The 14,348-nt window shown below is 44.6% G+C and overlaps 1 protein-coding gene across 6 annotated transcripts in view; it reads left to right on the forward strand.

Annotated features, from left to right (window-relative positions):
• Positions 1-14,015, forward strand: part of PDE5A (phosphodiesterase 5A) — an 869,998-nt gene extending 855,983 nt beyond the window's left edge. For all 6 annotated transcript variants that reach the window (XM_078675926.1, XM_078675927.1, XM_078675930.1 and 3 more), the window contains exon 21: positions 11,290-14,015. In XM_078675926.1, the coding sequence (XP_078532052.1) occupies positions 11,290-11,436 (147 nt within the window). In that variant the 3' untranslated portion in view covers positions 11,437-14,015. The remainder of the gene's footprint in view (positions 1-11,289) is intronic.
• Positions 14,016-14,348: the final 333 nt, after the last annotated feature.

Consider the following 14,348-nt stretch of genomic DNA (forward strand, 5'->3'; position numbering starts at 1 on the left):
AACAACAAGTTGTGTCTGTGATTATTTGTAGCACGATGCTACAACTGGCGACGAGGGTGGGATGGGCATAAACACAGCCCACAGAACCTCACGAAAGTGCCCTGTCCCCTGCAGCACCGAAGAAAACGAGACGCTGCTGTGTGGAGCTGCCGCCTGAGGAAAGAGGCCAGCAGCAGGTGACCCTGTCCCTCCAGAGGCCCCAAGGGAGGAAAGAGGGAGCCGCAGCAACGAGCGTTGGATCGCTCGAAAAGTCGGAACAGTTCGCGCCAAAACGCGACATCGCTGGACGCGTGCACCCCAACAAATACAGAAAGAGCAGAGGTCGGGAGCCCACCCCGACTCTGCCTAGCGCCCCAGAAGCAGAAGACTAGTGCCTGAGTGAAGAGCAGTACCCTGAGAAGGTCTGGCAGCGAGCGCAGTCGAGCGCGGTGGACCCGGAGCCTCGGTGGCCTCCGACGCGAAAAAAAAACTCACGCCCGATGCGTGAGTTTTGGCATGCTGTCGCCGCGTGGACGCGGCACCTAGCGCAGCGAAGCGGGAGCCCACCCCAACTTCACCTGTGGACAAGTGTGGAGACCTGGAGAAGTGCTGATGTCCCTGGGACCGGCGGCCGGTGAGTCCTGATTGAATCAGCCCGGGTCTGAATAAACAAAGTGAAAGTCTCGTGTAAACTGGGATTTCAGGGGCGGCGGCCATATTGGAGTCAGGCGCTTCTCAGGACAGACCCCTTGATTGTAGTAGAGCGGCCATTTTGAAGTCAGGCACACAGCAACAGAAACAAGCACTGACTAGAGCAAATAAACAAGCATTGGTGACTGTAACAAAACAAACATTAACACATACAAACAAGCACATGCAAATACAAGAAGCAGTCTAAGAAGACAAGCATTGACAAAGACAAGGAGAAAAATAGTATAACAAGCAGTGACGAATGTAAGTGAAATACAAGGACAGGCATTGGCAAGTCTAGAGGAACAATCAGTGGCAAAGGTATAGGACCAAGCACTGGCAAAAGCAAATGCGCGAACACCGAAAAACGAACAAGCCCAAGTCAGTGCAAGGAAGAAACAGCAAACAAGCACGAGCACCTACAAAAGCGATGCAACAAACATTGGCCAACGCAAGTGAGGAAAAGAAACGAGCACAGACACATGCAAGAGCTAGGTAGAAGCAACAAGTGGACCCAAATAATCACGAGCAGATGCAACGAGTATAATAAGATAACAAGCCCAAGCAAACGCAAGAGGCGTAATAAGGAAACATAACCAAGAACGGAAGAGAAGAAGCAAACAATCATAAGCAAACGCAAGCAACCGGTAAAGGTGGTGGTGAACACACACCGAAGAGCGTAAAAGGGAGAGGAGCTGCTGGACAGAATCGCATGAGATTTAGAAGAGGGCAAGACTGCGAAGGACAGTCCCAGACACAAGCACAATACACACTGAAGTGACTGGAGGACTTGCACTAGGGTAAAGGGAACGCCCGAACGAACAAAGATGTCAAACGCGCCCAGCCTCACCGCGGAAGAGTCGGTAACCACCTGCCACTAGCATGCAACTCGAAAGAGAAGGAGCCCCGTGTCTAGCACAGTGTGGCTGGATGGTGGACATTTCGGAACGCAAGAAATTCAAGTTTTATTCTCTGGCGCATACTGTGATGGTTGCAAAGATTATCAACGTCCCAGCAAATGACCAGACCGAAGGCCTCGACTAAAGAAGATCAGCTAAGAAGACGAGGAGCCGAGTGAACAGCCCGTGCCCTGCGAATATAATTGATCAGAATCCTCCTCTCATGGCGGGGGAAGAAGTAGCACAACGATTCAACCCCTGCCTTAAAGTACCACCCCCAGGGGTGCAGCGTGATACTTGGAGTCTGTGTCTCAAACGAAACCAATGGCTGGCAACATTGGGTGTCTTCCTGGACGCCAATGGTGAACAAAGAGAGAGAAAACGTCTAATGCTACTCCTCCATCTAGTGGGTCCTGAGGGCCGATGCCCAATCAGAACATTTTCCAAAGAAGACACAGAAATCTATGAAAGACTCCAAGAGAAGCTATGTGCCCATCTCTCCGCACAAGCAGATGTGGATCATGATCGCATCGTCTTCAACACAGCTCGGCAGGAACCAGGCGAACCATTGCCAACCTTCATCATTCGGTTGAAAAACCTGGTACAAGGCTGCCACTTCAACACCTTTACGAATGAGAACGCAGTTCGACTCCGGATAATTGAAGGCTGCGCAAACCCCGACACAAAGCGCAAGATCCTGCGAGAGCATTGGTCGTTAGAAGAAATCATTAGGAAGGCTGAAATTGGAATGCATGTCAAGGCAAAAGACAGTTCAACGGACCTGGCTCTGAAGGCAAAATGTCAAGATGCCTGGACAGATAAAACTCGGAAGACAAACAAAACAAAAAGGAGAGAGAGGGAAGGCAGGCCAGCAAAAAGACAACGGGAGAAACAAAGTGACAAAGGAAGTGACAAGGAGTACTCCGAGTCAACCAGTCAAAGGACAACCCCAAGGAGTTCTTCACCCTCAAGGTGTCATTCAAAGTCTGATGAGGAGGGAGCGTCAAGTGGGGCAGATCGCACTCCTGGACAAGATGGCAACCTGCACAACAGGAGGGTAAGGAAGACAAACTATAGAAGAAGAGATCAAAAAGGTCAACACTGGAAATCGGCGCAGGAACACTCTTCGTCAAGTTGTGAAGATGAGTCTGAGGGAACATCCAGCAGAAGAACACACCACACCCGTATCATAGGTGTCCAAGCACCAAACAAAAGGGAAGAAGAAACAGGTCGCATAAGACGAACTGATCCTCCCCAACAACGAACAGGAAAAGACCAACGCATCAATGGCACCCGTGACAACGAAGAAACTGAGAAGAAGTCGTTGACATAGTGTGAGACGGGCAAAAATGAAAAACCTCGAGATCAAACACAAAGAACAAGCACGTGGTTGTTGAACAACTTCTCAAATGAAACAACACCAAAGACAAGTCAACAAAGGTGCCCGGAGGAGCGCCTTAAAGACAACCCTGAGTTAAAGAACAACGTGTCACGGCCTACTCATTTCAGAAATCCATTACTCGATACTCTCTCAAAAGAACGCTTTAAAAAGAATAGGGCTAGGAACTCCTCTGATTCAGAGAGCGCGTCTGTCCGATCCTGGAAGTCGACAAAAGACTTCTCTGACTCAGAAAGCATGTCTGTCCAACCCCTTGAGTCGACTGAGTCATGGTCCCGACAACAGCCATGGCGTCAACCACCCGAACGCACCATGGAGCCAAAGGACATCCTTCCCGTTAAAAGCAACATGTCCTACACTAAGGTCTCTGAATACTCAGTCACCCCACAAGACAACCTGTCATGGCAGTCACAAGTATATCCAGACATAGATCATACGCCGTCACCCCTGAAGGGGTCCGCGAGGCTGACTCGAAGGGCCTACAAAAGGAAGACAGAGGTAGTGGACCTTAGTCACCGGATGGGAAGGGACCGGTCAGTCACTCCGCAAGAAAAGCCGGACGTGTCAGTAGAGAGAGATCATCATTGGATGAGAGAGAGACATGCCTATGCACAGATAGCCCAAGAGTTCGCCAGACAACCCGAGGCCGCGAATGGGTTACCAAACCAAACCAAGACAATCTCTTCAGATAGTACCGTACCGTCTGGTATACATGACCCTGAACTGGAGGGCAGTGTTGCCCTCGACCGGACAAGACAAAAGGAAGTAAAAGTAGATGTGGGTGCTCGGAAGAGAACAAGAACATTATCCACTCATGAAAGAGATCGAGCATCTGAGCCAACAGCAGTTACACCACAAGAAGGAAACATGATGACTGCGGAATGTGAGAATAAAGAGTTCACACGCCACGTAGTCAAGGATGCCCTGATTAAGACAACGGAAAGATTGACCAAAGCCCAGCCCACCACTGATTCGACACTACTGAGGTTTGAAGAACAGGCTGTCCGCCGACCCGTGTGGTGGATTGAAGAATTGCGAACACTGTGGAAATTAAGATCATATTGTTAAGAAAGGGGGAGATGTAGGATTGTGTGATGTGGTCTAGTGGTTGGGGGGTGGAGTTAAAGGGAGGAGCAGGAACGGGAGGAGCTGGGGGACAGGAACCAGGGCGGTTAGAGTAGGGACAGAGTTGATGCTGGACACAGGGAATAAAGCTCCGGTAATAACAACAAGTTGTGTCTGTGATTATTTGTAGCACGATGCTACAAAGAACACAGATGTCACTAGTATTTATGTAATGGTTCCATTCTGGGTCACTTGTATTTGATCCCATGCCCGCTATGTTCCATGATATAAGCTTAATCTCAGAGGGACCATTTGGAATAACAGCACTGCTTGGAGAAGAGTAGCTAATAGCGCTAACAGCACCAGGTATATTTTCTACTACCCTAACTTCCATGCCACTACCTTCCTTCTGTGTCAGCATACCACATAGTGGTTTTAAGGTGGGAATTTGAGATTGGTTTGTGCCCCTGCCATCCCCTGTGCACATATAAAACCCCTCCATGGGTGGGTCTACTTCTGCCGTAACCGTTGCCTTGGTCATATACATTGCTGATTGAAGTCAATCGACCGCCTCTAGGGATGGTAGTTCATTAAATCTGTTTGAGGTTTCTAAGGCGCACAACGGACTCTCCAAAAAGCCTAGTGTTCCCAGATTTTGCATTGGCCTAGGTCCACTTGGCCTGTAAAAAAAGCCCAGTGGTAAGGCTTGTAACACGGGGCTTTGCAGAGAGAATTCCTCATGGATTTTTAATATCTTGCGGAACGTGTGAGGGTATCTAAAATTGACAATTATACAATCCCCGTGAATATCTTTTGGTGTTACACCTACCCACCCTACCCTACTCACCATCAGTATTTCTGCACTTCTGTTTGGATTGAACTTCTTGTATTTACAGAGCCAATTGACAACTTTGTTCCTATGATTATGCCAAGGCTCTTTTTGATCTCTTTTTAGGACTGGGGCCCCAGATAATACCAATACATAAGGAGATGCAGCAGGTGGTAGGTTCAGAATATCTTCATTTGGCACCAAGTCGGTTCCCTTGGGGCTGTGAATAATCCCCTCTCTCCCATTCAACCTTTTATGTTCTATGTTATTGGTAGTGTGTACTGCAGTGGTAGTAAGTACTGCAGCGGGTGCATGGGCAATATTGTTATCTATTGCTAGCGGTCCATCTACCCTAGTACTATCGTCCTGTACCAGAATGGGGCTTAGTCGGTTTGTATGGTCTGTGACATTAATCACTTTCTGGCTATCCATGCTTCTACTCTCCAGCTCACTCAACAGACAAGTACCATCCTCAATCAGTCCCCTGCCCTCTTCAATAGTTGCACTTAATTTAAAAGACAATTTATCTAGTTTCTCCACCTTATCATCGAGAACTATTAGTCTAGAATTTAGGGTTTATTCTATCTGGGATTTTATTGTGTCTAGGGCATTTTTAAATATTTCCAACATTGTGCGATCTTCATTTACCTCTGCCCCATTAGATTTACCAAAGTTCATATCATAATTAAAGTCAGTTTGGGTTCCCAGGGATCTACATCTTATTGAAACCAATTCATGTTTATGTGCGTCATCATCCCCACTCTTGCTACCCACTTGTTTACTTGGCTTTCCTTTCTTCCCAGCCATGATTTTCTCCTTACCCTGGGTTTTGGGTTTGGCTCCCATTTCTGTAACAGTCTTCTGTGTCCGTGATCTAGTAAAAATCCCTGCTATTCCAGCTTCTTTATGAACATCTTTATGTGAGATGCCTGAGCTGGTAGTAATTGGGTTTTGCTGCGATGACTGTGTGTTGTTACCCTCGTTCTGGTATGGAGCAGTAACTGTTGCAGTAGTCGTTGTTTGGCTGGTGGAATTACTTAGCATTTGTCCATATGTTGGAAGACTTGATGGATCTAATGAGAGTCGCCGCATTGCGAATTCTATTTCACGGCACACTAGTTGTTCTGCTCTACTTATGAAATCATCTAAGGATCCTGTTACCCCCGGCCTCCCATTCATCCCAGACATAGTTCCTGTTCCAGTCTACAGTTCGATTCAGTCACAAAATAGAAAGGTGCTTATGATATCGCCCGGTACCTTATTGGGAAGAACGGCCAAGGTAAGTGGCCCAGCCCGGCCTCGTCCGGCCCCGGACGGCCACAGACGGACCCGCCCTTGTCCCGGGCTTCTCCCGGGACGCTCCCGCGTCACAGGGAATGATGCTGATATTTAAGCGCCTCCTGGTGCGATTACCCGGTATGCGGCTTCCGGCCGCAAGGGCTGCTGGGGATTGTGGTTTGCTGCCCCTCGAGCTCTCCCCCACTCAGCGGCCGCACTGGGATGTGAAAAAGCGGCAGCAGGGGGTGAGCGAGCACAGCAGCGTCGTGCAGTGGTTCCGGCTTAGTAGCGGCCCCCAGGAAGGCAGGTAGGGTTTAGCAAGGTTCACCAGTCTTTGGAAATAAGTCCCCGCTCCACCGGGAATGATGCTGATATTTAAGCGCCTCCTGGCGCGATTACCCGGTATGCGGCTTCCGGCCGCAACGGCTGCTAGGGATTGTGGTTTGTTGCCTCTCGAGCTCTCCCCCACTCAGCGGCCGCACTGGGATGTGAAAAAGCGACGGCAGGGGGTGAGCGAGCACAGCAGCGTCGTGCAGTGGTTCCGGCTAAGTAGCGGCCCCCAGGAAGGCAGGTAGGGTTTAGCAAGGTTCACCAGTCTTTGGAAATAAGTGTGCATGTAGGTTTGGCCGGCCCTCACATTACAGCCTAGGTGGAGAAAATGCCCAGGCTCCCATTCCCCATCTGAGTGCCGAACCACAGTGCTTAGACCAATCACAACGTTGCATTGCAGTGTTGTGATTGGCTGGGAGCCTCGGTGCTTGCTTCCTGGTTCCTTTGTGGAGGAAAGGCAGCGTCTGGCGACCGGTGCGACAAGCAGGTAAGTTTCTTTTTTGTTTTCTTTTGTTTTTATTACACCCCGCCCCCTGCCACCATTCAAGCCGCTACTGCTTACACCACCAGGAACCAACCAACTTGTTAGTTGAGAGAAGCATCCGCTCCCTCCCTTCAGTTTCCCATCTCATCAAAACTGGAACTGCAGAGCACAACCTTCAGTGTCCCACCGTCCTGGTTCGTGATAAACAGAAGGCTTCCTCTGACCATTATTACGGCAAGTTCACTGCCAGGTTCCTCCCTGCAGGACTCACTATCGAGAATCTAATTCAAACAATAAGCCTTTCTCTAACTAACGCGAAGCATGATTTCAATTGAGGCGTATAATTTGGTTAAGTTAACTCAGTAGACAACATGAACTTCGAATACATGATTCTATAAACACAGGTATATTTTAAGAATAAATGCAAAACGTGAATAAGACAAAAAATTATTACATGATTCAGTTGAACATTTGTGCACCTGAATGTGCATCCCTAGTCTCTATGATGATGACATTCCATTAATACATTTAAATGCATTACACACATGAAGAAATTCAAGTCAAATATAATGTCATATATTAATATATAATTGCATAATTGTGACATGTTACGGGTGGAGCCGAAATGATGCTGCTACGCTGGAAACCTGTACGGTGCCTGCGAAACCTGCCCAGGCTTCTCTCACACACTAAACAGATAACAGCCATTGAAAGTGCATGCTCCCCTCCCACACACAGGGCAGTTACACGATAGGCTAAAGCAATGCTAACACCCCCTGCCCCACACAGAGACACTGAAACAGTACAAACTTGAGACTAGCAGAAAAGCATCCTTCACAACAGGTATAATATGGGTAGAACCATTGCAAGCTTCTCTCAGAAACAAAATAAGAATAGCACATCAGCATCAGTGCAAGCATCACTCTGGCTAGCAGCCCTGTTCTGCTGGTAGATTGTCATGGGAGAATAACCATATCCCCTAGCCTCCATGCTCTTCTCCCCGGGGGTGTCCTGGATCCTCCTCTCCTTGCTCTCCTGGTTTCACCAACCTCTTTTGGGCCACAAGCCCTTGCACATTCATCACCCACCACACATTCATCACCCACCACAGTGAGAGCACCTCTACTGACCCACATACCGCAGAACCCTAATAAACTGCAATGAGGGAGCCTGGTGGTTCCGTTGCCAACAGGTTGCCTTTGAAAGGATTGATTTATGTAATATGTTTTTCACAAATAGTTTTTAAAAAAATAAAAAAATTAGAACACATGTTTACCTCCTATTTAAATTCAGAGAGTAGGTGTTAGTGCACAAGCTACAAATTTCTTCAAGAATCAGAGTCCATAATGAACACCATTTTTGCATTGATTTTCCAATAATCCAATTTTTGGGGCACAACTGGTTTCCTATTTATTTTTTACAATTTCCCGAAACTACTTACCTTAACTGTGGACCTTGCATGCCCTTTATTCTGTGTTTTAGTTTTTATGCTTCTAGAACCTCTCACCCACTTTTCCAGTCTCTTCTGTCATAATTGAGTAGGCAAAGGTTATTTTGTATTTCTATTTTTTTTAATAATAATCTTTATTTGGATATAAAATACCCTTAAAAGAACACCACAATGATTCTGACAGCAATACACATTATCAAGAAAAAAAACGAACCAGTATTGCTATTACATATTTGCAGGACATGTGGCTCGAAAAAAAATTCACTGAGGGTTGGATCCAGTACTGTTAGAATAAATGTGGATTTATTAACCCTTCTCAAAAACTGCATTCCCCAGGATTGGGAAAACAGCCTCTGCAACCATTGTACAAGATGAACCTCTTTTCTATGGCTGTCTTGGGTGGGGCAGCTCTGTAACCGGTCATAAGTCACAAGGTCCTGATTACAAGTATTGTGGCATTCCATATGGAGATTCCTGTTAGTCTGAATTTCTGTTGCCGACTGGAATCTTTGCATTGAATTGCTGCAATTATAGGTTAAACCCCTCAAAATGGGCAATAGGTATTCAGCTCCGGAATTTAACAGGGTGTTTCATGTTCCACAGGGTTTAGACAGGTATTTATCAACTCCTTTGAACAGGTGGTAAATATCTGCAGGAGTAAAGATTCTGGGTGCGAGCATGGAAATCTCATAAAGCCTTCATAAGTAGCTCCATTTTAAACGTACTAAGCGAACCTCTAATTTCCACGCCTCTTCAGGTCAGTGAACCTTTGCCACCGTATTAGCATGGACCACAACCCAAACACACCTCTGTGCTAACCATCATCTTACAGCATTTAATGTTCAGTCAATGACGAAAGGGTTGATGACACTTTAACCGCATGCGCGCTAGCGGTTTTCCCGCTGCGCACTGCGTTTTTTAAAAACACGCGTTACATGACGAGCTGCGTACGAGCGTCGTCACTCATGACGAGCTGAGCTCGTCATGAGCGCGGAAGGGGTTAAAAATGTACTTATCTTTAAGAGATTAGTCTGTATTTTTTTTCTTTTTATTCAGATTAGTCAAATAAATACATTTACAGAAATAACAGCTTATTCCATGAAGGAATTAGTCCCTATCTTAATCTGAAGGACCTAACCTATCCGAGTAGGAATCTATAAAGAGTTATCTTTGGAAAAGAGCAAGTAACATTTGGAGCAAAAGACTAATAACCATGAAAAGGTCGAAATCCCCATAAAGAGTAGTTTTGGAAACTCAGCCAAGTTCCTACATGCTGCAGTAACAACTGGTAAAACAGGTAAAAGGAATTAATCACAGCAGTAGCAATGGCCAGCATAAAGATAGAAAGTCTCCTTACAAAGGCTAAGGAAAACAAAAAACTCACTGTTAGCAGTAGCTTATGGCAATTCGGGCTAGCTGCTAGCACAACATAGTGCTAAGGAACATTGAAGGGTAGCAGTGCATATAATGCCTTAACTCTCTAGCAAGGAACACGGACTATAAAGAAAGCACAAAACATGTTGCAAACTATGAATGTTGAATAATTTCTAACCAATACCAAAGGATCTTCCAATGGTCTTTTGTCTTCTTTCTCAATTCCCACGGTAAACGTCCATGTCGACATGTCGTTTTTTGAATGTGGCTAAAGCGTATTACAAAAAGATACATCAAGGAAGGTTCTCATGAGAATCTATGCAAGCCTACTCTGTTAGCTACTCAGTGGCCGATGGTGTAACAAAGTGCTGCTCTATGAAATGAAACATTTAATATCTGGCATGTCCTGGTTAGATCATGGAATATAAACTTACAGCAAGCATTTTCTTTCATTAATATACTTGTTCATTAGAAGCATGTGGCAAAGGAAACTATCTAAAATATAATGAAGTCATATGGAGTGAGGGAAGAAAGAAATACATTTTACAGCAAACTGCACATTTCAGGAAGATGTCAAGTTCTGCAATTCAGTTATAACCATAAATCATCATTTACAAAAAGGAATTTATTTTCTTTAAGGGATAGGAAAGAATCAAGCAAATATTGAGGCCTAGCAGTAATAGAAAGATAGAAATGGGAACGTTCTGCAGAAATAATCAGCATTTTCAGTTTTTACACATATAATAAAAGGACATTTTTCTTACCACTATTTTGATATGGATTTTCTATGGTGACATTTAAGCACATTTCTATAATATTATGAGGTTAAATTTACGTTAAAAGTTTCAACTTCCACAGGGGTCATGTCCATGAAGGTATTATATGGGAAGAAATTGAGAGCTGTTGACTGGGAGAGGGGAGCATTACATTCTCACCTAATGCCTTTTCTGGAGATCTGATGGGCGAGGCGGTCAAGGAAAATTTTCCAGGCTGCACTGCAATCTTTTCACTATGCAATTATATTTTCCAGCTGGTTAAATCGGTTCCAGTGCAGAGCATGAAAAATCTATGTGTGGGAATACTAAACCATATGTAGTTGTGTGGAGCAGTACTCCACTCCAGAACAACATTCTATACAACTTATAAGCGGAGCCCAAAGCTTCATCTATGGAAGGAGTGTCCAATTTAGGCCCATGGAGTGCTGGACTAATGCCATATTGATGTCGGATACATTTACAGAAACAAACCTAATTGAATTAATTTACGTCAATGACTATCCTGAAAATCTAGCCTGATCCGGCCTCAAGGGATCCACGTTGGGCATCCCTGGTCTACAGAAAATGCTAAGTAAAAGCTCCTTTGTATGCCATTTAGGTTACCAAAGAACTTATGTTTGCTTACTGGAGAGGAGGGCTTACAAATGTCTAAAAACCTATGACTTGTCCTGGCTACAGCTTTGAATATGGTCTATTTTTCCTGTTAATCTCCTGATCTACATTTTTGTTTCTCTAGGCGTTGGCAGAGGTATCCGAAGCTTGCTTTCCTTTACTGGATGGTTGTCAGAGGAACAAACAAAGATGGCAGGCCCTGGCAGATCAGCAGAAGAACCTGACAAATGGAGAAAGCAGCCAGGCTAAACTGAACTGCGATGTCGATTAGCAACCAATGTATTTTTTTGGTTGATATTGAATATATTTTTGTGGTACAGAAGCACTATACACTGTTTGGGTTGCTGTACACTTTGCCGCTGCAGCATCTGATTCGATTACTTATTTTTTTGTATTTCTTGCACAACCTTTAAAACACAGCCGAAGTGTTCTTTTTGGATGCTGTATAATGTTCCCTTCTTTTCGCACATTATTCAAGAGGAGATCAGGGGACAAATATGTTTAGTTCTGTTTGGGTCCAAAAGTCCAGGTAAGTTTAAGGCCTTTAAAAGTTCTTGAGCAATGTGGGGGAGTCCCATATTCCTGGATGTGTTCATACAGTGGTACAACAAGTGAAGCAGGGTTTTAGGTTGAGGGACCGTGCTTTCTTATTTTAACATGAAAGAACCTGGTATCTTCTAACCATTGGGTTCTCACGTTACAATTGAAGTCTTATATTTGTAATCTGTTTGTATTGGTGTGCAACAGCACAATCATTAGGCTCTTTCAATTTATAAAGCTGACTTGGGTATCACAGATTCAGTACACACATACTGTACGGAGAGTGAAGTCGCTTTCGAAAGTGCCTTTTAGTAGCGTATAGACCTTCCATCGCCCATGGGAGTGAAGCTCAGGGCAGCAGTTATGTTTGTAAGGCTATTTGTGTGACTAGTTCCATATATATGCTGACGTCAGTGCACTAGACAACCTATGCATGATGGTGTACATAGTTTATATTTCTATTGCGGCGAAAACGTGCCTTACAGATGAGTTGGCATCTTTCTTACTACTTCTTAAGTGCAACCTAGTCAAGAACAAGAGTGTATTCAACCTCACAAGATACCTTATGTGGGACCGTGGGCTCCTCTACAAGAAATGTATGAATGATACATTGGTTCATATGCCATAACTGTACTTTTAACATAAGAAGAAGACACATTTTTCCACTGTTGTTGGAAGCATTTTGAAAATAATATGAGTTCAGTTGTGTCACCGTCCATCATATTCTACAATGGAGTAACCATGACAATTTGCTATCAAGCTAAAATACTCTGCTAATCCTCTAAGTCTTTGGCTGTACAAAATGATTGACTCTGCAGCAATGCCACCTGGATAGAGATTCAGGACTTTAGGAAACATAAGGCTGATGTTTAAATCGGAGCACGACTGAACTAGAGTGACAGAAATGAGATGCCTACACCAATTTCCAAAATGAGTGCCATTTGATAAAAACGAATGTACTCATCACACCTAGGTACCAATTCACAAAGCTTTTTGAATGACTCATTGCCTCTTACTCCTGTCTTAAATGTAAAGTTACACCTGGATATCCAGATGTGACTCGCATGGTATTTTTTGTAGGTAGTTATGTCATATTCCAGGCTTAGTTGTGTCTTATTTATGATCTTCGCGGAGTAATACATGCTTACTTACAGAAAAAATGTCTTGTGCATCCCAAAGCTTTTTCGCTGTAGTTTTTTTTCTGCAGTTTTTGATGTCACTTAATGCAGACGTTCTGAAAAAGCAGATATTCTGAACCAACATCAGTCTAAAGGCTTTGTGAGTCCCAGTTCCCTCATCATGGGCAGAACCTCCTGGGTCTGAGTGAGCTGCATCTTCTGTTGACCGGGTCTGCCATGGCCTCCAAGTGAAAGTGTAACCGAGCACGCGGTTTACACTTACCCACGATCTATTACTCTGAAACTCATCACAAATAAGATGCCCTGAAATGCCTGATAAGTAAGACACTTCTTAATTGCCTGCTGTACAAGCTGAATAAAGGTTTTGCTAGAGGACCTTTGGAAGCACTCGATAAAAAGGAACTTTTAAATCTTATAGAGCAACTTAGGCCAGATTTAGCAGTCGCAACTGGAAACGCAGGCTGTTTGTGACTGCTAATATGGGTTGTAGTATTTACAAACCCTATTTTGCGAGTCAGTAACCTATTACCTACTGGCAAAATAGGGTTTACGAGTCCCTATTAGGAAGAAGTGTGCCAAGGACGTCCCTTCCTAATAGCACTGGTATGTACAATTGTTTTGCGACCACAAATGTGGTTGCAAAGAAATCGCTGTTACCACCTACTTCAAGTAGGCTAGTCGCAAATGGGAAGGGGTGTCCAGGGGACCACTTTCCCTTTGTGAATGTACGTCAAAATATTTTTTAAGAGAAGCCACTGGTCCCACGGACCATTGCCTTTCCTTCAAAAATGAAAAGAAAACTTTTCATTTTTTCATTTAAATGCATCCCATTTTCCTTTAAGGAAAGTGGACTGCATTTGAATAAAAATGTTGTTTTATTTAAAAAGAAAACACAGACATGGTGGTCTGCTGTCCCCATCCCTGTGTTCTGGCCCATTCCCAATGGGTTCCAAACTGCGACCTGCCTCATGAATATTGATGAGGCAGGTCATTTGCCACCCCTTTGGGAATCACTAAATGTGTTTGACACATTAGTACATTCCGTTTCGCTAGTCCCAAATTGTGAGTTGCAAAAAAAACACAATTTGCGACTCGCAAAACGGAATGGTCGTATATCTGGCCCTTAGAAACTTCACACCAAGGGACAGATCGTAAAGTAAACAAAAATAAATTAAATGAGAGTTTTGGTAGGTTTCCAGCCCACAAAAAAACATAATATACAAATGCTTTTTTATTAGAATTGCATCCACAGGCAGTGCTGATGTCACATATACTTAGGCCAGCAAACAGTCTCACAACACAACTGAAGCACAAGAAGGTTTCCCCCACACCTTCCCTCAATGGGCTCACCTCATTGCTGCACTCACTACATTTCTCTCATTTGTTTTGTTTTCCTCAGAGCGACACCCTAAGTGCGACGACTAAGTCCAGACATGGGTGCTGTGCTTACTGCCCTAGAACTTGCGCTGCACCCTATGAACTAGGCCCAAAAAGACTGAAACCA

Source organism: Lissotriton helveticus, chromosome 2_1 (genome assembly GCF_964261635.1).
Source record: "Lissotriton helveticus chromosome 2_1, aLisHel1.1, whole genome shotgun sequence".
NCBI lineage: Eukaryota > Metazoa > Chordata > Amphibia > Caudata > Salamandridae > Lissotriton > Lissotriton helveticus.